Source organism: Chelonia mydas, chromosome 3 (assembly GCF_015237465.2).
Source record: "Chelonia mydas isolate rCheMyd1 chromosome 3, rCheMyd1.pri.v2, whole genome shotgun sequence".
In the NCBI taxonomy this organism is placed as follows: Eukaryota; Metazoa; Chordata; order Testudines; family Cheloniidae; genus Chelonia; species Chelonia mydas.
Genome location: NC_057851.1, coordinates 45,141,039 through 45,166,829, shown reverse-complemented (window position 1 = coordinate 45,166,829; position 25,791 = coordinate 45,141,039). Strand labels below are relative to the sequence as shown.

Genomic DNA, 25,791 nt, shown 5'->3' with positions numbered 1-25,791 from the left:
TTCCTGCACTTGCTGTGTAATGACAGATGAGAATTATACCATCTGGGTTTGGAGCCCTGTGGAAGCAGAGCTTTCAGCCCCTACAAGGTGTTCTGAATCACTCAATGGCAACCCCTTTATGCAGCCGTAGTTTAATGGAAAAGATGGTGCCTATGGGGCCATGAAAGCAAGGTAAGGCAACAAAAGACAGAGGCTTTGCTGGGTTCTTCCAGGGAAGCAACAGCTGTTTGCAAAGGAAATATTTTATTAAGGAAATAATGGGAAGGCCATCAGCAACTGATTTCGATAACACACTTCAGGTTTCCATGTGTACTTAAATTCCCTCTGCAATATCAATTTAATACAGAATTCATTTTTGCTTCCTAGATGTGTAGAACTGCGGTGCTCTCTTAAACAGTTGCAACATTATACCCCAGAGGTGGTTTCATTTCAGTGATGGTTGATGTGATTCCTATAAATAATATAAAACACTCATGTTAAAACTAAAGTGTTCATTGTTCGGTATAGTCAGGATGTAATCCCTAAATATGAGCTGTGGCATATACTTAATTGCCTCTAATACCGTAGTTGGTCTTAGCTATAAGGCCAGAAAGAATCAACTGGCTAACATTTTCAAATTGGCTTACGTTAGGGCCCTAAATTCATATTTAAGCGCATAAACAGAAGTTGAGTGGGTAATATGGATATAGATATTTAACTGTAGGCACCCAAGTTTTAAATTTTTGGCCATTGTTCTTAGGGTTATGTCAACTGCCTCCAATGTTAGCCATAAAGGGGATTAAAGTACTGGAAACACCACTAAAAAGGCAAAAAAACTGACAAGGAGGATTGAACTCGAGCAGTATTAGCTTCTTTTGACTCAGCAGAAGTTCCTTTATGTGGTTTAAAGGAGAGTCACTGTGTGGCATCATTCCCACCAAAGCCATTAACGTTAATTCCTTTGTTTTCCTGCTCAGTCTGGCAGTCCCCTTGGAGGGTGGAGAGGCCAGCCTAGGGCAAGAAAGAACTGGACTCATGGCTCATGTGGTGGGATTGTGATGAGGATCTGAGTAGGAATGTGGACATAGCAGCTCTTGCACAAATGCCTCTGCCTTCTATGGTGTCCCTATACTATATTTATGTGGTTCATGGCCCAGCTATAGGACTAGCATGTCAAGGACCCTTCCAGCTCCATAAGCAACAGGCCCTGACACCCTCAACATTCTTTGGAAACTCTCTAGCTTCTAGATATCTGTCTTAGGTATTTATAGTGCTCCTATTATTGTAGTATCCGAGAGTTTTAACCTCACAAAACCCCTGTCAGGTAAATATACTACTGTTGTTCCCATTTTACAGATGGGGAACTGAGGCACAGAGAGGGTAGGTGACTTGCTCAAGGTCACACAGTAAGTCTGTGGCAGAGCAGGGACTTGACTGCAAGTTTCCCAATTCCTAAGCAAGTGCCTGACTTCTGGACCATCCTTCCTCACTACATGCATGTTCAGAGTTTTCCAAGTACTTGTTATCCCATAGATTATTTCCACAACAGGGCACATCATTTGTAAGGGACTTTAAGATCATGGGCAAAGCAAGGTGTCACAGAAATGTAAAATATTATTATTTCATGAAAATGTTGCAGCTTGTGTAGCTCAGATTTCTCTAAATACATATTTATAAAAAGAATAGATAATCTCATAATGCAAGCACCTAACCAAGGATAACAATTCAAAAATGGATCCGTGAAACTAATGGTGAATGGGACTACAATGAAAATTGGGTTAACCCCCAAAATATGTGCTTAATGCTCCCCCCTGCCTCCCCACCTCAGCTGGGCCATGGGGGAATTCAGCCAAGAAAAATTCTCTAACTAAACTTTTAAAAATACCTTTTTCTTTCTGTGAAAAATTATCTGCTTTATGGTTTGGTAAAGACCCCCAAAATTGATCATTCTGTGACATCACTGATGCCACCATCCTCCATGCAACTCCTGAGACCATAAATACTTTTAGTCTCAAACAAATCATCGGGATTAATGACACTGGATATGTCAGAGAATGATACATTTGGGATGTTTTTAGTGAACCAGAAATAACTTGAGAATTCATAGGTGCTGGAACTAAGGGTGCGGGGGGGGGGGGGGGTGCCGCAGCACTCCCCGGAATGAAGTGGTTTCCGTTATATACCAGGTTTACAATTTGGTTCAATGGCTCTCAGCACCCGCACTGTACAAATTGTTCCAGTGCCCCTGCGAGAATTTCAAAGTGGGAGGAAAAGTATTTTAAAGGCTAGTTTCAATGTATTTCTTTGCTAAATTCCCTCACCGGTTGGTTAGTTGGGGGTATTCAGTACATAGTTCTAGGTTTAACTCAATTTTCATCTTGATTTTGAAGGAAAAGGGATTTGGACTTTTTTTTTTTTCCAAAATATTGTATTTCTGTATATGCTTTATTCACTCATCCTGGATCCAGATTAGAATGACAGTGATACAGTTTTCAATTGATTGAACTGGGAAGGATTGAGAGTGTTTGTGTTTGTTATTATTTACTTTGCTTGTGGTTTTATTTTTCAGGATTGGATAATCGCACCAGAGGGTTACGCTGCGTTCTACTGTGATGGAGAATGCTCCTTTCCACTCAATGCCCACATGAATGCTACAAACCATGCCATAGTTCAGACTCTGGTATGTCTATTAGATCATTTTTGTAACATGCAAATAACTTGGGTCAGGGAGCTATGTCTTCCTCTCAGTTTATTATTATTGGTTTGGGGTTAATTTTATTGGATTTGGATTAATTTTGTTTAAATTACACCCTTGTACAAAAGCATTCGTGATTGCAATAGCTAGTGGATGAAATGCCCAGAAAGCCCTGTTTTTATATATTTACATTCGGTTTCTGACCCAGTAATGCATGAAAAAGACTGTGTCACAGCACTGAGGGGTTCTGCTGATGCAGAGGCGGATTAAGGTTTCATAGGGCCCTGGGGCAGAGCAAGTGGGGGCCCCTCCTCACCCCTTCCATCTCTACTCCCTCCCCCATTCTGCTCCTTCTGCCTGTGGCCCTGCCCACAGCCCCACCCTATTCTGCCCCTTCCCACGGCCCTGCCCCATTCCACCCCCTCCCCGCCGCGACTGGAGAAGCTCTGTCCTCTCCCTCCCCCGGCCACAGGCCTGGGGCAGCAGCAGCGAGTGAGAGCTGCCCCAGCCCTGAGGCCGTGGCAGGGAACTAGAGCCCCTCCAGTCCCGGGGCCGCAGCTAAGATCAGGGCACAGGGGCTTCCCCCACCTCACCTGGCATTCCTGCCAGGGAACAAGGTTGAGGTGCCCATTTTGGGGGGGTCCCCCAATTGGCCAGGGCCCCGTTGACCCAGTGGCTAATCTGCTGCTGTGCTGATATAAAGCAAAGAGGGGCTTCCTTCCTGCTTCCAAGTGTTTTATGCAGCTTTTGAACTTCCTCATCAACATTCACAGTACAGTCTCCGGTAACTTTGACCTGTGCTGCACGGCAGCTCTCGATTTTCAACTGTTATTGGAAAAGCCTCAATCAGTTGACTGGACTGAAAAATACCTTTTAATCTAAGATGCGTGAGTTGATGCAGTTGCAAGCAAGAAGTGTGCTGTGTGCCTGGCTACCAGTTATGGTTAGAAATATAGCACCATTTGGATTTGATTCTCCGCGTGGTGCAACTGAAGTGGGGAGAGCCTTACAGCCGCCTTTCCAACTCTCCCAGTCCTGGTTCCAGCTGGGGGTCAAGCCAGCCCCCAGCACAAGATGGAGTGCCACAGGGTGTTCTGACTTACCTTTGCTGGAACAGTCCCCTAGGAAAGTTTCGGGGGAGCTAGTGGGTGCTCAGCAATTCAAAAAACCAGGGAACTTATTTATGCGCCTAAATATGGACATAGGAGTCCAATGTTAGGCTCTTATTTTTCATTTACATCAGCTGAGGATACAACCCGTGCTCTGCACAACATAGATAATTAAAAGACAGACCGATGAAGGACAGGGGAAAGGGCTACAATGGACAAGCAGGGTGATTGGGGTCATGGCAGGCACATTTCTTGTTAGTTCCATTTTTAACAAGCACTAAATGTGCCTCTTCTCCTCCCACCATTCAATCCCCTCACCCCCAGCAGTCCCCAACTACAGAGCCAATGACCTTATATCCTTCCATCCCAACATTCAAGCCAGCAAGATCCTATACAGAGAGGCAGAAGGGACAGGAAGAGGGGAGGGAGTCAAAGGTGGAAATAAGCAACGGGCGGTGGGAAAGGGATTCATTTGGAGAGAGAAAGTAATGCTCTTTGGCAAGAACTATGGCAATGCACATACGTGATGATGAAGAAAAGCATATTTACAATAATAAACTGTTGTTTCTCTTCAGCTATTATGGCAAAGATTGCCTAGAGAAGTTGCCAAGCTTCAGTGAGACCTTAGATTACAGTTTCTCTCATGCAACTATGTGTCATGCAAGATAAAACATACCAGTCCAACTTTCATGTGTGCACCTAGCTTTTACTGAAATCCCCCAGAGTTAGTTTCTTAGCTGGCCAGCTACTTTATGTGCCCTTAAAAGTACAAAAGTGTTCAGCAGTAGCCAAACACTTTGAAATTAAATCTAAATAATCTGTATACTCAAGGTGTTCACACAGGGAGAGTTCGGGAAACAATTATTCATACACTCTCCCCCAATCCAAATGTAATCAATTCCTGTCCATGGTGATTGCACCGTTCTGAAAAAGCAGCTTTGTTTTGGGACGAGATTGTTCCTTGAAACCCTTCCAAATATAACTGACTGTTTTGGTTCGTTTTGTAACAATCTTTGGTCCAGCACATCTTCATTTCCACGTGGGGCTAAGCTGCTTTTTCGAAGGTGTATCCATAGGAGTCAAAAAAGTGCTTGAGTAGAGCTAACTCTGCTCCCACTGACATCCGTGGGTAAATTCCTATTGACTTCAGAGGAAGCAGAGTTAGGCCAATGCCAAATGCTTTCGAAAATTCCACCCTAATAATACTTTTTTAAACCTTTTAAAAAGTGAATCCTCACTACAGTACAAATACTAGTATCAGTATTATTAGAGATTGTAAAATTTGAATCAGGATATTGCACATTGAAAGTATGGGTGTGTTCAGATCCAGGGGTTGGCTTTGGTTCCATCTCTAGTTACTATTTCCATTTTGTAAGGCAGAATGATTGTGACTTGACCAGGGCCACAGATGCAGTCAGTGTCAGAGCCAAAATTCATGAGCAGGAGTTCCTTGTTTCCCATCCTGCATTTAATCCTGCTGGTCAAGCTGCCACTCTCGCTGCTGAACTGTCAAACCTGCTCCCCTTCTCTGTCCTATAGTGGTGGGAGGCCAAATTAGCTGCCTAAAAGAGGAGCTGGCTCACTGGCAGGCAGCCAGGGAGTAGCTTGTGGAGACACTAGCTTCTTCAGCAGCAGGAGTGGCATCCCTAAAATATCACAGAACTCAAAAGCTAGGGGGTTCAAAGGCTCAGGAAGCTGACCCTGGATCGCTCTGAGTAGAGATTGTAGGCGCAGTAGAGATAAAATCACTGTGGCAAATTCCAAATCCTCATGACTAACTTACATTTTCAAAACTATCTTTACAGTAGAATAGGCAAGAAATGTATTTAGTGAAAGCCAAATTTAGCCCAAACACCCACACAGGGTTCCCAGAATTGGGATGCTGGTGGCTGTGGGCTTGATAGAATCCAGAGGCTGGCTCTGGGCGAACATCTGCTTAGAAGGAGGACAATTTTTTTTTTCTCCAATATTTTGCTTGTCATTAGTTAATCAGTTTTGAAATGTGTGTGTCTTTACATCCTTACTAAACTGCTACTTTGGGATTTATTATTGCTCATTTTGAAAGATCTTCTCATGGTAACAGTTACATAGAAATCACTTCCTGATAGACTGTTATTGGTCTGGCAAAGACCATTGGCTTATATTACTGCTAGAAAGATGGCTATAACAGATTTTAAAAGACTTCACATACAAATGAAATCCATTACTGCTGAAGTCTTCATCCGTTCTGTAATAGTCTCTTGCCTTCTATATCACAGCTCCCTTCTCTCTGGCCTCCCCAGTCTCCAGCTATCCAGCCGTGTAGAATATCACTTCCAACTTTTTTGGAAGGATAGAGAAAGTATGTTTAGTTGCCCTTATTTTCAGTTATTTTCACTATATCTCCATTCATTTTGAGATACTGCTCAAAATAACCTCTCTTTTATTTAGCATTCCATTGGAATACCACAGCCTACCTCAGAGAATACCCTCTCTTTACCCTTCCCTGCATCTGACACCCAACTTTTAGCTTGATTCTGCTCCCCTTGACAAAATTGACATTGACTTCAGTGGGATCACTGATGCCAAGGCAATAGAAACCTTAAAAGAACCATGTTCTTAGAATCTTCATGGAATCCAGACATTCTGTGTGAGAGCTTTTGCCTCTACATTTCCTGTATGGAACAAACTTCCTCCCCTCCCCCCGCCCCCCCCCCGAAGCTCTGATTCAGAAAGACAGTTTACTAATTAAAGTCAGGGACTTAAGCACATGCTCAAATTCTGTCCTGAATAGTGATGGTATTAACCACATGTTTAAGAGCTTTCCTTAACCAGGACCTATCTCCATTTCTTTTTCAAATCTCATCTGAAAACCAATTTTCTCTCTTGGCTATTCCTCCTAATTTATCCCTCCATCTGCTATTATTGTATAACTCTATTATGTAAATCAGTAGAGCATTCTGGAGATGAGCTTTGTATGAAAGTTGCTAAATGAAAGAAAGCGGTAACTACAGAACTCTGCAAATTGAATAGAAGTGTTTTCCATAGATTTGCCATTACACCTTTCTATTTTGATATATAAGCAATTTCGCGCTCTCTCTCTCTCTCTTTCAGGTTCACTTGATGTTCCCTGATCACGTACCTAAGCCATGCTGTGCACCTACAAAACTGAATGCAATCTCAGTGCTCTACTTTGATGACAGCTCCAATGTTATTTTGAAAAAATACAGAAATATGGTGGTGCGTTCGTGTGGCTGCCACTAGAATAAAAAACAAGAAAAAAATCAAACCCAGTGTTTGTTCAGAATTGTAATCAAGTCAAAATGCAATTCTTGCTAGTGAAAAGGCATCCCTAAACTTATTCCATTTCATGTCATCTCTCAGTTAATGTACAGTAATGTATATAGTAGCTTTTATTTATTTAAAGGTATATCGTTTCTTTTCTATGGGTGAAATTTCAAAACAGTTTATTTTATGGGTCACCTTACTATGTCGGAGAACCTCCCAAGCTGGTTTGCAATCAATCTCACTGAGACCTTTTTCTGTCCATTTCAACATTTTAAAGTAAGACCTTTGTATAGTTTTTTTTTTAAGTTAGAAAGCCCAGAACTCCTGTGATTGTTTTATGTTGTTAAAGGAAATTGAATACATTTGGTTATGTTGTGCAAATGAAATATATACTGGGATATTTATTTAGAAAAGGCACTAAAAAAAGAAACTGAAGAAAAAATCCTTGGCGAAACATAATTTTTCTTTTAGAAGTTCTACTCCATTAGACAAATTGAAATGTTGAACCGTGTTTAAATAAACAAACAGTCGGTAGAACATAGAAGCTGAAAGACTGCACATAATTGTTATAGCTATTTTCTTTAACAGAATCAGTGTAACTGGAGGAACATGTTACGTCTTGGCTTGTGGAATTTTGCAAAAGGCTCAAAGCTTCAGGAATTCTGTGGAGAGAGGCTTTAGTCTGTGCCTATAGCTTTCCAAGTTAACGCTAAAAACTTGTAGTACAACGTTCTTTCCTCCGATAAATTGTCAGTTTATTATCTATAACACTACTGCAGCCGATTTTTTTTCATGTTTAATAACAACACCCCTCCCCCCCACAAAAACAAAAAAACCCTCCACACTCACCTGAGCCCCCTTACCATATGGGCAAGAATTAATATATGTGTGCAATGTGTAAAAGATTAAAATCTGGAAGGAATTTGTTTTCTTTAGCTTCCTTTTCTTGCTGGGTTTGATAATTGGTGCACAGTAAGGCATTTAGGAACATTGGAATTACCATACGTAGTCAGATTTGTGGTCAGTCTAGTACAGTATCCTGTCTCTGACAGTGGCCAACAGCAGGTGCTTTAGATGAAGGTGAAATAAATCTTATATGGCAGTTTTTAGGATAATCTCTGTGCACAGTAGGTCCTCTCCTAATCTCTAATCTTACTATCTCTTCCAAAACTTGTTTGCAGTAACTATTATATTCTGGATATTTCTGTTTTACCCTATAAATGTCAAATCCCTTTTATTGTCTTGCTAAGTTTTTTGCCTCAATTACATTTTCTGGCAGTGAGTTCTACAGTCGAATTACACATTGTGTGAAAAAGTAATTCCATTTATCGGTTTTCAATTTACCATCTTTTAATTTCATTGAATATCCCCATGTTGTTATGGGAGAATAGAAGGTCCTGATTTCCCATCTCTACGACCAGTCATCATTTTATATAGTTTTGTTGGGAATTGCCTCAGTAGACATATTGCTATATTAGAGTGTTATTTAAAATGAATAGAACACACCCATTTCTTATGCCTTAGAGAATCTTTTCATTTAAATCCTGATTTCTATGGTTATTTAATGCACATTCCACAAAACACAGACTATTGCAGAATAATGTAATCAGGTGTGTGTGTGTTTTGCAGAAACTAATTTATTTTATCTCACTGTCGGAGTATTGTCTTAAATTGTTAAACACTTAACTTTTTGAAAAATTAAACAGGGTGGTTTTTTTTAAGTCATAGCATTTTCTCCAAACATTACATTTCAATTACTATTTTATACTTTATGTACCTCCATAACTATGTCTAATTGCAGTTCATGTACAATAAGGTATATTAATAAAGTTTCGTCAATGAATTGCTGTTTGGGGACCACTTAGATAATGAATGTTAAACTGCATGGGGGATACTTTCAGAAAAGTTATGGGTTTGTTTATGAATCAGGTAGATGGTTATGATGTTTTGAATTCAATTTATTCTAAATAAAATTTAATGGAAACTGAATTTGGTGTACATTAAGTAATATATTTTTGAATAATGGTGTACTATTTTGAGAATAAGAAACTGAAAATTATATTATTCTTTAAAATGTGCTGTTGGAATATGTTTCTATATTTTAAGATCTAATAAACCTGTAATACTAATTTGCTCTGCTATGCTTTTTGATTCTGAGCCATGTTATACTGGAAAGTCAAATTCGTGTTCTTTAAAAGCTAGAACAAAAGAGAATGGCCATTACTGAGGATAGTGTTTGCTGAATTTTGTGTCTTAATACTGTCATGTGTTGCAAAATGGCTTTCATTTTGTTGCTTTAAAGACATAATTATTATTTGAACCATGTACAGTATTAATCACAGTTTTACAACTCTCTAAGCTACTAAAACAGCAACTGAAGTCAAAATATAGCAGAAACAAGGAAGGATGGGGAAAAATATGCTCTGGAAATTCCTTACTAGTCCTTCCTCTGTTTGAGAGGAGAGACAATTGGCATTACTGTTTTCACAGACTCCAAATAAATGCATACATATACCTTTGGGTTTTAAAACACACATGTTCAACCACACCTCTTTCCCATAGTACTTGATGTAACACTTTCCACATGTCTGTCCTTTGAAAAATACTAAGTAAATGTCTAAGGTCATTCCATTTCCATTCAGGATTCATAAGAGAGTATGTTCCCATTTTAATCAGTTTTACTTTCTTCATCATCCTGAGAGACTGAAAAAAACAGTGGGTACCTAATAAACCTAATGAGCTAAAAACAAAAAGAGAGAACATATATATTTTCTCTTAAAATGTATGGGCCAGATCCTCAGCTGGTATCAATGTATTTCCAATGACTTCAATAGAGCCAATTGCCACTTACACTCTTAGGGCAGGTCTACACTTAAAAAGCTGCAACAGCACAGCTACACCAGTGCAGCTGCACCCCCGTACCGCTTCAGTGAAGACAGTCCTTTGCCAATGGGAGAGCTTCTCCCATCAGCATAGTTAATTCACTTCCATCAGAGCTAGTAGCTACGTCAAAAGGAAAAGCCCTCCCGTCAACATAGCACTGTCTACACCGGGGGGTAGGTTGGTATAAGTGTGTCACTCAGGAGTGTGGATTTTTCACACACCCTGAGCGACACAGGTATTCTGATGTAAGTTTGTAGTGTAGACTGGGCCTCAATCCTTATCTTATTCATAATGTTAATACCAGGGGCGGTGCGTGAACCGCTGGATAGGGGAGGCTAGCCTCCAGCCTTGCTCTTTCCACCTGAGCCTCCGCCCCTTCCATCCCCCCTGCCGGAGTCCAGAGCCCCTCTTCACTGTGGCCACTGGCCCCCACCCCAGGCTAGTGCCGCCCAGCCCCAGAGCACCAGGAGGGCAGGCAGCCGATGTCTTCCCCCTCCCCTCCAAGCCTTGGAGCACTGGAAGGGCGGGCAGCGCAGGCCACTGCACAGGAGGACAGGAGCCACATGCAGAATGGGTTGGAGAGGCCTGGGGATGGAGCATGGACAGGGCCACACCTGGCTGTTTGGGGAGGCACAGCCTCCTCCAGCCTAAGGTATCTGCCACCCATGGTTAATATCATTGTTATACAATCTCAGCCAGAATCAAGCTACTACCATACATTTCTAATACACATTACTTACTTTTCTTTTTTAGCCCTACTCATCTAAGTCAGGGTCAGAACTGGCCCTCTGAGTGCATATTTAACACTTCTATTGTGGTAGCACCTGGAAGCCAAAGAGGTTGGGACCCCATTGTGCTAAGCACTGTATAAACTAGAGTAAATAACAGTCCTTGCACCTCCCCAAATGTTGTTACCTTGATGATTGTGTTATAGCTGCTACCTTGGTAGGTTGTCAGCCACGTTCTGTTTGGAATCTAACATTCCTTTCCACTTGCAATAGAGGTAACGGGGCATTTTTTTAAAATATATTTCTTCTGTTCCATTTTCCTTTCCCTGAGTTCTTTTGTAACAGCTACATAGTTAATTTTCTTTGATTCAGGAAGCTTGTAAGATATTGACAATAAGGTTTTTGTCCTTTATTCATAGTCTCTGAATTGTTGATCCAAATAAAGCATTTTGGGTGCTGTGAGATTCTCTGACAGTTCGAAATATGGATCCCTTGAATCCAGGGCTTTTGTCAATAAAGTTCTTTGCAATTAGTACTGACTTTCTTGTTCACACATTGGTCTGTGCATATTAAGAGTTTGATATATTGTACTTGTCCCTAGTAAATGAGCCCCTGGTATATTATAGAGTCTTCTCTGTGATTGCTGCATTGCATCTGTAAACACATGACCTGTAAACACCAATCTGTAGCTCACGAAAGCTTATGCTCAAATAAATTGGTTAGTCTCTAAGGTGCCACTAGTACTCCTTTTCTTTTTGCGAATACAGACTAACACGGCTGTTACTCTGAAACCTTCTTCAAATAGTGTCCCCATGGGTGCTCCAGTATAGGTGTGCTTGCTTCCCTGCACTGCCGTTTGGAGAACTTTAAAACAGTGTCCACATGGCCCGCCATGTGCTGTCCCTGCTCTGCCACATTGCTAACCAGCATGCATGGCCAAACCCCCCTCAGTTCCTTCTCAACCACTCCTGGCTAGAGACTGAGCTATTAGCAGTCCATTCATTGGATCATTATCTCTCTCTTAGCACTTCAATAGTTAGTTAGTCCTTTTTCTCTTAGTTGTAGAGCTTGCGGGGGGAGGGAAAACTTATTTCCCCCTTTGTCTGGGGTTGCCTCAGCAGACAGTACATTTGGTTCACTGAGCTTTAAGAGGTGCCTCTCATGCAAGTAGGCCATCCCTGTAATGGATAAGCATTCCTGCTGTGTCTGGTGCCTCGGGGAAAACCACATTTCCCAAAAGTGTGGTCTCTGCCAAGTTCAGATCTTGGAAGGACAGAGAACTGAGACTAAAACTCCTTCGCATGGAGGCAGCTCTTCAGCCTTCCCTGGACCTGCACCAGGAGTCACCAGATGGCACCTCTAAACCTCCAGAGGAGATCATGGAGAAACAGGAAGGCAGATTCGAAGAAGAAGTCACAGCATAGACCAATATCTCTTCCTCCTCTCCAGACAAGGCAGTTATGCCCTCACCACCATCCCTAGCTGATGACTTCAGACTGTTTCAAGATCTAGCTAAAAGGGTGGCAGACACGCTGCGGATACCCTTGAGGAGGTAAAAAACACACATAGTAAACTCTTGGATATCTTTCACTCCTCCTATTCCTCCAGAATAGCCTGCCCCATCAGCGAAGCCCTTCTGGACTCAGCCAGACTTATATGGCAAGCCCTAACATTGGTCATGCCCACCTGTAAATGGGCCAGTTAGAAATATTGTAGCCTGGCTAAGGGTATGGAATTTCTTTTTCCTGCCCACCTCTAAATCCATTGTGGTGGACGCAGCAAATTCGCAGGGTCACCAACATCAGGTGAGCTCCATCCCCTGTGATAGGGATTGGAAGCACTTCAACCTGTTTGGGGGAAAAGGCCTATTCCTCCACCACACTGCAATTCTGAATTACAAACTGTCAAGCTCTGGCAGCAAAATAGGACTAAGTCAGTTATACCAAGCTTAAACACGTTTATTGATCAGCTCCTGGACTCACACCATGAACATTTTGGGCCATTGTTACTGAGGGACAACTGGTGGCCAAGACAGTGCTCCAGTCAGTGCTTGATGCAGCCTACACAGTAGCCTGGTCCAACTCTACTATGGAAAGTCCTTTTAAAAATAAAAAGAGAGAGAGCAAACATCATACTGATTGCTCCTTCCTAGCTGAGACAGATGTGGTACCATTACCTGTCACAACTGGTGATGTGCCCACCAATTTCTTTCCAACCTACTCTATACCTCCTCTCTCAGAACGAAGGATGTGCTCTCCATCTCAGTCTGCAGATACTCCGACTCAAGGCCTGGCTCCTTCGTAGTTCCAGCACATACAAGGTCTTGCTCTGAGGAGGTACAGAAACTATACTACACAGTAGAAAATCTGCTACCCATCGTACTTACCTGCAAAGGTGGGCCAGGTTTCAGGTCTGGTGTAATTCCAGACAAATTTTCCTGACATCTGCTACTCTCCCAATGGTCGTAGATTATATACTGACTCTCAAGTAAAGAGACTACCTCTCCGTTCCCTCAAAGCTCACATAGTGGCCATAGCAGCCTTCCATCAACAAGTAGCGGGATACTCAGTGCTCTCACTCCCAATCACAAAATGATTCCTCGGGGTATAGTAAAACTTTTTCCTCAACCCAGACATCCTACCTCAACATGGGACCTAAACCTAGTACTAAAGAGCCTGACTAGGCCACCCTTTGAACACATGGCTACTTGTTCGCTTGCATATCTGTCTATGACGATGCCCTTCCTGGTGCCTATCACCTCAGCAAGAAAAATAGGGGAAATAGCAGCACTGATGGCACATCTCCCTTATACAATATTGTTTTCGGACAAAGTTACTCTCAGACCACACCTGAAGTTCATCCCCAAGGTGACCTCATCTTTTCACATTAAACTAACTGATTCACCTCCCGACCTTTTACCCTAAACCTCACCGTGATATCAGGGAGGCAATATTGCACATGCTAGGTGTTAGGAGAGCCCTAGTTTTTACCTGGACAGGACAAAGGTCTTCAGGAAATCTCCTAAGGTTTTTCCTATCCATTGTGGAGAGGTCTAAAGGTGCAGCAATATCGGCCGAGAGACTCTCCAAATAGTCTTGAACTGTATCAAACACGGCTATCAGGTTCACAACATAATAACTCCATCCAAAATCTGCACCAATTCCACAAGGTCGGTTTCTTCCTCTGTCGCCTTCCTAAAGAATGTCCTTATCTCAGAAATCTGTAGAGCCGCAACCTGGGCGTCTGTGCATACCTTCACAGAAACCACTGTGCTTACCAGGGACTCTGCTTCCAGTGCTAGCTTTAGCTCTGAAGTATTGTTATCCAGAACAGACTCAACTCCGAAACCCCAGCCTCCCACTGGGGATACTGCTCGAGAGTCACGTGCAGTAGAGTACCCTCAAAGAAGAAGTTACTCACCTTGTGCAGTAACAATGGTTCTTCAAGATGTGTGTCCCTATAGGTGCTCCACCAGCCACCCTCCTCCCCTCTACTTCAGAGTTCTTGTCAAGGACTCTGCGTTAGAGGAGGAACTGAGGGAGGTTTGCACACGCGCACTGGTGAGCCTCATGGCCGAGCACAAGGAGAAGACAACGCATGTGTGGGCCAAAAGGACACTGCTACCAAAGTTCTCCAATCAGCAGCGCAGGGAAGCAAACACATCTACAGTGGAACACCCATAGGGATGCACATTTTGAAGAACCATTGTTACTGCCCAAGGTGAGTAACTTCCTCTTCTGCAACAATCCCATTTAATAAAAAATAATCCTGAGTTTTTTCTATTATAATTCAAGTAGCCCAGCTCCGACCATGGACCAAGGCTGACCAGGAATCACATGTTGAATTAGTGGTTCTTTTGCATTGGTTCCTGTATTTGTTGTAGATTCCACAGTTGGATACTTTCAATGGCAGCCTATATTCCTGGCCAGAATAGGGCATTTGGGGCTCTGGTCTTGCACTGCTTGATATCCAGACGGGCACAATGGATTAATAATACTACTAGAAAGCTTTTCATCAGTAGATCTCAAAACACTTTACAAAGGAGGTAAGTATCATTATTCTTATTTTACAGATGGGGAAAGAGGCACAGAGCAGTGATTTGCCTGTGGCAGTACAGGGAATACAACCTAGGTCTCCAGAGCTCTTCAGTCCAGTTCTCTATCTTCTAGGCTACACTGTCTGAGCCATATATACATTTTGAACACCTTCTTCTACAGCTCCTTACGTTTACTAATTATGGACATTCTTGAAAACGTATCTGGGCCTGTGTTATGCAGTTAATGCATATTTTTCAGTTTCATGATTGTTTTCTGAAGTCTGGGCAGTAGCTGCTGTTAAAGCCAGTAGCAGTGACATGAAAGGGCTCCTCTTTGCAGACTACACCCTTTCTCTCTCTTTGTTTGTGTGTGTGTGTGAGAGAGAGAGAGAGAGAGAGTGTGTTAGCCTCCCCTTCACAGAACCGATAGTTCCCTGCGCCAGATCTTGCTGAGTCTCCTCAGAAGGATTTGGAATCTTCTGCAGGAGGACAGGGTTAAGAGCAGTGGTACGTGTATTTTTCCCATGCTCAATGGAATGCCCAGTAGTGAGTCAATGAAACCCGGGGACCAGGTTAATATTTTTGCATGGAGGAATCCCATGCAGCATGGAGGGGCAAATGCTCCTCAGTGAAATGGAGGGGCAAATGTTCCTAGGGGGAAAACTGTGAGGAGATTCTTGTGGGGCGTTCTATACCTCAGGCCTCCTTCTATGACAGTGGGAAATCTGGGCTGAGAAATCTTGAGTATTGCTAGCTAGGGAATTTCATAGAGATTGAAGCTGGAACAAGATAGGGTGAAGAAACATGGTGTTTGCATCAAGATAGCCCATGTTGATCTTCTTTAAAAATACTGCCTATCAAATCATCATGGCTGTGGTGTTTTTTGTTTTATTTTGGTTTGGTTTGTTTAAATGATGGAGCCCTCTTGTACCATTTTACCAAAGGAAACTACATTCCTTTCTAGTGGGCCACCTGCACTTCTATCATTTTGATTCATTTTAAAAACCAGCATCTCTCCTTTAACCATGGACATAGCTTTTTTCTACCCTTCTCTGTATTGTATCTGTTCTATTATTCAGGGCTAATAACTTCCACCGGGAATGATTTTGCCTGCACTGTGTTGCAGGGATAGAAGAGAGACAGGACCTGTCAAATTGGATAGTTGTTTAAAGGGGATGTGCAGCTTAAATAAGTGTGTTTTGTTACTTTTCCCTTTCTCCTTAAACATATTTGGATAGTTTCTTGGTGTACGCTTCATATAAATGCTCTTAAGGAAAAAAATATATACATAATTAAGTGCAGGGCACTCCATGCTATATTGTTTTGAATTATACTAAAGCATTTAGCGATCAAGAAATATGTGTAGTAGAAAGTAAAAATGGTAAATGGAAGGCAGCTTGATCCAAACAGTTAAAGGAGTCATGGGCAGTCATTCAGATCCCAGTCAGCCTCCTCTCAAAAATCAAAACCAAAAAAAAGATGATTATGCTTAGTGAAAAGTTTGTATTCCCATTCAGGAGGCAATTTTACCTTGTTATTGAGATTATTTGAATTTTATTTACTGTAGCTGGACAGAGCAATCACTACTAGTTTAAGTTACAAAATGAAAAGGGGTTTTAATAAACAGGAGCATGAATAACTTGTATCAGTTAGGATGGAAAGGGCCAGATTTTTGGTCTCAGTTATGCTGGTATAAATCCAGGAAAAATGCCATTAAAGTCAGTGGTGTTACTCCACATTTACTCTGGCATAACTGGGCTCCGAATCTGGCCCAATCCATTCTACTTTGCTTGATCCATTTTGCTTACTTCTGTTTAACAATAAAGTAAGAACAACTTCAGGCATTGCCTATAATTGGAAAAGAAATAACTCTTTCATCTTCAAAGTTCTTGTTCTCTCTGCAAGGCCCTTCGCAGCTCTGCTCCTCACTATTTATCCACTGCTGGGCCAAAGTCTCTGCTGATGTAAGTGGGTGCAGCTTCAGTGACTTCAGTGGGTTTTGCCCATTTGCATCAGTAGCAAGACATGAGAGCTTTTCTATTAGGAGAGAGTACGCTGTTCAGTGGTAAAACCCATTTTACCTTGTCCATTTGTGTCTACGAACTTGCTGAGCTGCGGCATGGTTCCTTCATCTCCTAAAATAGCACATTCCCTTGTTAAGTAGCTGTGGTTCTATTGAGCATATCCAGAAGATTCTTGGTAGTTGTCTCAATGAGAATGCTACTACAATGGTGATGAAGGTTATACAATAGATAAATCAATGGTGGAGAAAAATTGAACCTCTTTTTTTCCTTGTCCCCCTCAAATAAAAAGGGAAACTTGAATAGCCCTTGGATCACTTTTATTGTGAACATAGAAATTGCCAGGCTGGGTAGACCCAAGATCCATCTAGTTCCGTAGCCTGTCGCAGACAGTGAGCAACACCAGATGTTTTAGAAGAAGGCATAAGAACCCTACAGTAGGCAGATGGTCTCATCCCAATAGAGATTGTTCTAAAACCTGGTGTAGGAGGTTAATATCCTTTTCAAAATTTGTTGTCGCTAATTATGAAAACTCTGGATATTCTTGTTATTCATAGAAATGTCGAATCCCTTTTTAGATCTTGCAAAATTCATATCCTCAGTGTCTTCCTGTGCCAATGAGTTCCATAGTTTAATCATATGTGGAAAAAGGATTCCCTTTGATTTGGTTTTGACTTTCCCACCTTTTAATTTAATTGCATGCCCCCGTATTCATGTATTATGAAACAGGAAGAATAGAAGTTCTGATTTACCTTCTCTAGATCATTCACTATTTTATATACTGTTATTGTATTTTCTTATTTGTCTCCTTTCTAAAGTCAACAGTCCCAATCTCGTGAATTTCTCCCATAAGAAAGTTTTCCCAGGAAAAGTATCGTAAATATTATCATTCTTTTCACCAACACAGAATAACATAATTCCTCTATAATATGAAGCTTGCATATTTTGACACATCAACCATATGACAGTGTTAAAGATATATAGCACAAAAGTGGTGAATTAACTTGTGTAACTCACAAGAAATTCACATTTTATGAGACATAAATAATTGGAAATGCTGTCTTGAGACTACTGTAATTTACCAGTTATCTATAAAATAGAAACACAGCTTCATAATCATTAATTCACAATCATCATTAATGATCTGGAGGATGGCGTGGATTGCACCGTTAGCAAGTTTGAAGATGACACTAAACTGGGAGAAGAGGTAGATACGGTAGGGATAGGATATAGAGGGACCTAGACAAATTAGGGATTGGGCCAAAAGAAATCTGATGAGGTTCAACAAGGACAAGTGCAGAGTCCTGCACTGAGGACGGAAGAATCCCATGCACTGCTACAGACTAGGGACCGAATGGCTAGGCAGCAGTTCTGCAGAAAAGGACCTAGGGGTTACAGTGGACGAGAAGCTGGATATGAGTCAACAGTGTGCCCTTGTTGCCAAGAAGGCCAATGGTGTTTTGGGATGTATAAGTAGGGGCATTACCAGCAGATTGAGGGACGTGATCGTTCCCCTCTATTTGACATTGGTGAGGCCTCATCTGGAGTGCTGTGTCCAGTTTTGGGCCCCACGCTACAAGAAGGATGTGAAAAAATTGGAAAGCATCCAGCAGAGGGCAACAAAAATGATTTGGGGACTGGAACACATGACTTACGAGGAAAGGCTGAGGGAACTGGAATTGTTTAGTCTGCAGAAAAGAAGAATGAGGGGGGATTTGATAGCTGACTATCTGAACTATCTGAAAGGGGGTTCCAAAGAGGATGGATCTAGACTGTTCTCAGTGGTAGCAGATGACAGAACAAGGAGTAATGGTCTCAAGTTGCAGTGGGGGAGGTTTAGGTTGGATATTAGGAAAAACTTTTTCACTAGGAAGGTGGAGAAGCACTGGAATGGATTACCTAGGGAGGTGGTGGAATCTTCTTCCTTAGAGGTTTTTAAGGTCAGGCTTGACAAAGGCCTGGCTGGGAAGATTTAGTTGGGGATTGGTCCTGCTTTGAGCAGGGGGTTGGACTAGATGACCTCCTGAGGTCCCTTCCAACCCTGATATTCTATGATTCTATATGTACCTTTTGTTAGGTGTTTTTCTTTTTCTTTTATGAACAACGCTTGTTTAAAAAAAATGCTCTGGTCTTTGCACAATGAAGTTTAAGATAAATTTCTGCCTAATGCAGACTGCTGCAAACCTGATAAATTTTCTCAGTTGCTATTGTTTGTAGAGTTGGTGTTTCTGAAAAACAGACAACACCAAAGGTGTCTTTCAGTTCAGTGAGTTTATTCTCACTTACATCTAGTTTTCTCCTCTGCCTTTTTGTCTCTACTCTAGTTCAGAGATTGCCAACAGTTTGCAGAAGTAATTTCACACATCTTTAAACATTTCTTTAGTCACAACTTACTCTTCCTGTGGCTAACACATTTCTACTCACACATTTACTTCCTGACCTGGTGCCACACTCATTTATTGTCACCCAGAACTTTTGTTAATCACTTTTCCCCTCTTCTTACGAATTACTGGCACATCCCAAAACCATACCACAATACAAATCCATGGTATGCCCACACATTGAATACTGCATGCAGTTCTGGTCACCCCAGTTCAAAAAAAGTTCTATTAAAATTGGAAAAGGTACAGAGAAGGGCAACAAAAATGATTAGGGGCATGGACCAGCTTCCATATGAGGAGAAATTAAAAAGACTGGGACTGTTCAGCTTGGAAAAGAGATGACTATGGGGGGATATGATAGAGGTCTATAAAACCATGACTGGTGTGGAGAAAGTGTTACTTACCCCTTCATGTACACAAGAACCAGGGGTCACCCAATGAAATTAAGAGGAAGCAGGTTTAAAACAAAAGGACATATTTCATCACACAAAATGCAGTCAACCTGTGGAACTCATTGACAAGGAATGTTGTGGCTAAGACTAAAACTCAGTTAAAAAAAGAATTAGATATCTTCGTGGAGGATAGGTCCATCAATGGTTATTAGCCAAGATGGTCAGGGATGCAACCTCATGCTTCAGGTGTTCCTAAGCCTCTGACTGCTAGATGCTGGGCCTGAACGACAGGGATGGATCACTTGATAATTACCCTATTCTGTTCATTTCCTCTGAAGCACCTGGCATTGGCCAATGTCAGAAGACAGGATACTGGGCTAGATGGACCATTGACCTGACCCAGTATAGCCATTCTTATCTTCTATACAATTTTCCTTTTCACATTTACTCATTATTCTTTAAAACCAAGTTCTGTACCTAAAATCACAGTGACTCCTCTCCTGATTGTGTGATGTGTGGGCCCCTCAACACCCATTGAAATGAAATTTGATTCTTGAGGGGGGGAAAGAGCATGCGCCACACCCTGCCTGATGATCTGCTAAATATCTTGTAGCTCCCTATATATTCTCTGCTGCCTTTGGAGTCCTGTTGTAAGACTGCCATCTTCTGACCGACTGACTTCTTATGAATGCTCTTCCCTGAGTTTAGCTCTGCTTCACTTGGTACGTCTATATGTCCCTACTTTGTAGAAAGATGTGGCTTTCTTGCTTCTCTTTTGCTACAAATACCTGACGAGCTGGTTCACTGAGTGAGATACGAAGTAGTACCATCATCTGGGCCCAGCTGAGCAGTCCTTGACTTTGGCAAACTCTTAACATTTACATCTACAGGAAAGGAAAAATCAGGCACTAGAGAGTGAAATGAAAATACAATATGTTCCACTGAGATGTTTTCGAAGCTGTCTTGGTACATTCTGTAAGATTATAGCACTGTCCCCTCGACCGCTGCCAAGGTCCAGATCAGGTGGTACTGTATCTTCTGTTGATGTAGAATCTATTACACTAGGGCCCTGTCTACACTGGCAAGTTTCTGCACAATAAAGCAGCTTTCTGCACTGTAACTCCCGAGGTGTACACACTGCCAAGCCCCTTAGTGCACAGAAACTGTGCAGTTGTAGCGCTGTAAAAAAACCACCCCGACGAGAGGCGTACGGCTTTCTGTACGAGGGCTACAGCACTGTGGTGCCATTGTAGACACCGGGGTCAATTACAGCGCTGCGACTGGTCTCCGTGAGGTGTCCCACAATGCCTGTTCTCACCTCTCTGGTCATCAGTTTGAACTCAGTCTGCCCTCAGGTGACCAACCGTCATCCCCACCCCGTACATTCCTTTGGAATTTTGAAAGTCCCCTTCCTGTTTGCTCTCAGCGCATCTTTCCAGGTGGCCATGCCTGCTCCATGCACCAGGTGATCCCCTGCTTGAAGCAATGCGAAGCTGCTGGACCTTATCAGCATTTCGGGAGAGGAGACTGTCCAGTCCGAGCTGCACGCCAGCTGTAGGAATTATGATACCTACAGACAGCTTTCACGATGCATGACAGAAAGGGGCCATGACCGGGACACACTGCAGTGCAAGGTCAAAGTGAAGGAGCTGCAAAACACCTACAACAAGGCGCGGGAGGCAAACTGCCGCACCGGTGCTGCGCCCATGAGCTGCTGGGAGCTTCACAGATATGACCTTGGGAGCCCAGCTCCCTCTTTGTTATCAGCGGCTAAACAGCTGCGCAGAATTAGCAAGCAGCCGAGAAGCACTAAGGAGGACTTTCTGCGTGATGTTATGATGCACTCCGCCGCCGAGAAATAGGAATTGAAGGAGTGGTGGGACAGCGATAAGATGGACCGGAAGGAGAATGCAGCACACCAGAATGAAGCCACGGAGGCTCTTAAAGGTTATAGAGTGCCAAGCAGACACGCTCCAGGCGATACTAGCTCTTGAAACCGAGCAGCTCCGTGCCCGCCCTCCCCTACAGCCACTGTCGCAAAACTCTTTCCCATGATCCCTCCCAGACACCACCAACAAACTCTTATCAATCTCCTGTCTCCAGTCTATACCCATGGCATTCCACTCCTCCCCCCTGACAGTCCAGCTCTGTGGACTCCCAGTACTCATTGAACTCAACACCCGTCCCTCTGCAGTTTAGCCCTGCTGAAGTACAGTACCTGGTGCACTGTACTCCAGAGGAGAAGGCTGGATATGATTCCTGGACATACACAACTCTTTAGCCATCCCGGGACCCCTCTTCCTCCTGGGACCTTCCCTTCCCCCATCCTCCTCATTGCTGTTTTTGTTTTGTTTTTTGTTTTGTTTGACTCTTTCCTCCGGTTATTGTTTTTTAATAAAAGATTTGTGTTGGTCTGAAAGCACTCTTTATTCTATTAATTGAAAGCAAACAGAGCCTTGCAAGGCAACATACAATTATGTTAAACCCACATATTGCATCATCTGCACCAATCACGTCTAGCATTACAGGCACTGCACTCCCAAACACAGCAACAAATATTAGTGGTTTTCAGCCTCAAATTGCTGTGGCAATGCTCAAGGCATCCCTTACCCTTATGGCCCCATGCTGTGTCCCTCTAATAGCCCTGGTCTCTGGCTGTTCAAACTCAGCCTCCAGGCACTGAGCCTCTGTGGTCCAGCCCTGAGTGAAGCTTTCACCCTTCCCTTCACAAATATTAGAGTGTACAGCACGTGGCTGTAAGCATAGGAATATTGTCATTGGCCAGGTCCAGCTTCCCATAAAGGCAGCACCAGCATGCTTTTAAACAGCCAAAAGCACACTCAACAGTCATTCTGCACTTGCTCAGCCTGTTGTTGAACTGCTCTTTGCTGCTGTCAAGTTGCTCCGTGCATGGCTTCATAAGCCATGGCGTTGGTTTCCATAAATTTTAACAATATGGTTGTGACAAAGTGCAGAGGCCCTATATGATGGACAGCAAATAGGGGGTTAAAAACCCATTTGGCTGAAGGAAATTAGATAGAATGGCAGCCTCATCAGGCTCACAAAATGAAGACAGGAAACTATATAAGACTCGCTCTTCTGGAGTAAGAAGGCTGGGTCTACACTACAGACCTATATCAGTATAACTATGTCACTCAGAGATGTGAAAAAAAAACACCCCTGAGCGACGTAACTATACCGACATAACCTCCCATGTAGACAGTGCTATGTCGATGGGAGGGCGTCTCTGGTCCACATAGTGACTGCTTTTCAAGGAGGTGGATTAACTATGCTGATGGGAGAAGCTCCTCTGTCAGCATAGGAGTATCTACCCTAAAGTGTTTCAGTGGCAGGGCTGTACTGCTGTAGTGCCATATGTGAAGACAAGCCCTTAGTACCTCTTCCAGACCTGAAGGAAGAGCCTGTGTAGCTTGAAAGCTTGCCTCTCTCACCAACAGAAGTTGGTCCCATAAAAGATATTACCTCACCTGCCTTACCTAGCCTTGTCTCTTGTTGCTTTTCCATCCCTGGTTCCTCTTCTCCATCAACACTAGCCTTGTCTGTCTGTTCCTCAGCTTCTCATACAAATGTCTCCATATCTTTTTCAGTGTTGCCTTCATTGAACTGATCCATACAGGTTCCTATGCTCTTCTCCTTCAAATCGCTCTCTAAGGTCCACCATATATGAGATGTGAGAAATAAGCATTGTTCAGTTGGAAGTGCAGAGTTCAATATGTATAACCAATAAAGACAACATAGATATTTATCCTTGTTACTCACACCCTACTTGTAACTGCTATAAGCAAAACTTAGTTATCACTCCAGCACCATCTATTATTCAGGACCAGCATGCCACAAAATGCTGCAAAACTTCTACTGAATTTATTTGGATTAAATGAAAAATATTGCACATGTAATATGTAACAGTTATTAATTTTGATTATTTTTCTCTTTTTAATAGACCCTCCATAATCTCATAATCGCCTCTTCAGTTTTTCTTTTTCCCTTTCCACACAATATACTCAGAGAGGCAATAAATACAAAAGGCTCTGACAAGTTGAATATGTTAGGGAGTATCTTTTAGCTGCATTATTTGTGAACTCCTCCTGTAGAGGTGGAGATATGCTGTCTTTGGAATTGTTGAAGTTGTTTATCCATTTATAAGTAGAAAAGTATGTCTAACAATCAAAGACACTACAGTTGAGTGTAATTAATTGGTTTATGTGCTCTAAATCCCTCAGGTAGGGTCAGAGATCAAAATGCTATTTTCAAGGTCTGGATTTTGTAAATGGATTTCCAAATTAGCTGGAAGGTATGTAAAAATCACATGTAGGCAGATAGGTCCCACTAGGCTTTGAATTTGAGCCCAGCTGAAGCATGGGGCTTATTCCAGTTAGAGTACAGTATGCTTATACTTATACTTATATGAGGAGACTTTCTTCCTATAGGATTAGGCAGATAGATATACAGTGGGTAGGGCTATCACCTTCTCATTTGGACTAGCTAGGCCCTCTTCTGGGACACTTGAGTACAGATGTGATGGCCCTATGTGTCTGTCCCAATCCGTATAGACAAAAGACAGCAATATCCTGGCATGGCTAGTCCTTAGTGCTTAGGCTATTGCTTGTCACAATCCCGCTTTACTTTTGGGTGATGCACAAACAGACAAGGCATGAGAATCAAGAGTTCAGTTCTTGGGCCAGATCCTTAACTGGTGTAATTTGGAGTATCTCCATTCACTTCAGTTGACACCAGCTGTGGATCTGGCCCTATGTTTTTTGACAATGATTTCCACTCTTGCTATATCAATATCATACACAATGACAGTGTTGTGCATACACAGATGGAACCTAGTTATGGAATTTATCCAACAACCTACATAAATATAACTGACAAATAATGGAAAAAAATAACAGGCCTACTACTGAATCGTATGGGATTCCACTAGCAATGGAAAACAACTTTAGATCACAACAATTTACAAGTTCCTCCCCCTGCCTTGTTTGATAAATTGCCTTTACAGGAATGTTGTTACATGATAGAATACTTAACCAGTGTCCCCTCATCGCCCCCTTCTCTTTCCCTGACCTCCACATGCTTTTCTAGTTTGGCTGCTGTTGGGAGTCTTATGGAAATAGTACAAAGGAAAAAATATTTTCTTTCCATTTTTCATCTGCTAAGTCAAGTCTCAATGTTCTTTCCTAGACTTCATACCAAGCTTGCTGGTGGTCCTGGAGGGCTATATCATCACACATAAATGAACAGGAGAATGCTGTTTGCAGTGTTGAAGAAATGTTGACATGCTGACCTGAAGAAGAGCTCTGTGTAGCTCAAAAGCTTCTCTCTTTCACCAACAGAAGTTGGTCCAATAAAAGTTATTATCTCACCCACCTTGTCTCTCTAGGAGAATGCTGGCAGCAAGGATGAAAATGAGCATCCTTTCCCCTCCTCAGTTATGTTGCTAGAGCTTTGACTACTGCTATAAAGGGAGTTGAAAGCTTGTGCTCTTGCCCTCTTCTTCCATAAAAGTTTGAAGAGATATGTAGGAAGTAGAAAATGACTTCCTCTCTTTGTACAGCTTAAGGTTCCTTGGGGACTGAGGGCCTGTAAAGTCTTTGCCTGTGCATGGAATCTTCCTGAAGTGTTGACGCAAGAGTTCTGCAGGAAGCAAAACATTACGTCAGACCATTTTTTATATTGTCTCCTGTTTAACAATCGAATGAATAGGTTTGTGTGCCTATAACTCAAACTGATTAAGTGTGGAAACAGGTCCGGGTCTGTAGCTACTGCAAGCAGTACAGAAGCAGTTTGTTAAGAAAAGCAGTTATGGCAATCAGTCTTCCATGCAACCTCTCACTGAAAATAGTAACAGCATCTTGTACAATAATTATAATTGCTATTGGAAGAACGGGTGGAGAATTATTCAATATAGGTAATTGTTCCATATCAGTAGCCACATGTTAAAGCAAAGGTTCCCAAATCCAGAATCTGGATCCTCAAAACACCCACTGAGCTGTCAGATTTCAGCTGGTTGGCATACACAAAGCCACCTCAATCCTGACACCTAGTGCCTACCTCTTGCTTAAGCCTCAGGGGGAGCCTCAAGCTAAGTGTTCACCTGTCTATCTGGCCCACCCTTTATACCCAAATAGCCCAGTGGTTAGAGCACTTACCTGAGAGGTAGGGAACCAGACTCTTCCCCCTCCCAGCTGAGTGCCCCAACTAACCACTGGGCTATGCTTGCAGGAGAGGAGGGGGCTGTTCCACTTAACTATTCGATGGGCTAGAGCGAGAGAAAGT

At 42.4% G+C, this 25,791-nt stretch overlaps 1 protein-coding gene and 1 long non-coding RNA gene across 2 annotated transcripts in view; one reads left to right on the top strand and one right to left on the bottom strand.

Annotated features, from left to right (window-relative positions):
• Nucleotides 1-8,733, top strand: part of BMP5 (bone morphogenetic protein 5) — a 72,570-nt gene extending 63,837 nt beyond the window's left edge. Inside the window, exons 6-7 of the mRNA XM_007055070.4 lie at nt 2,549-2,659; nt 6,877-8,733. Coding sequence (XP_007055132.2) covers nt 2,549-2,659; nt 6,877-7,026 — 261 coding nt within the window. The 3' untranslated portion in view covers nt 7,027-8,733. The remainder of the gene's footprint in view (nt 1-2,548; nt 2,660-6,876) is intronic.
• Nucleotides 15-25,791, bottom strand: LOC122464961. The gene is made up of 4 exons (XR_006289427.1): nt 25,665-25,791; nt 24,883-25,149; nt 22,989-23,159; nt 15-451 (listed from the first exon to the last, which is right to left on the bottom strand). It is a non-coding gene; the product is annotated as an uncharacterized LOC122464961 (long non-coding RNA).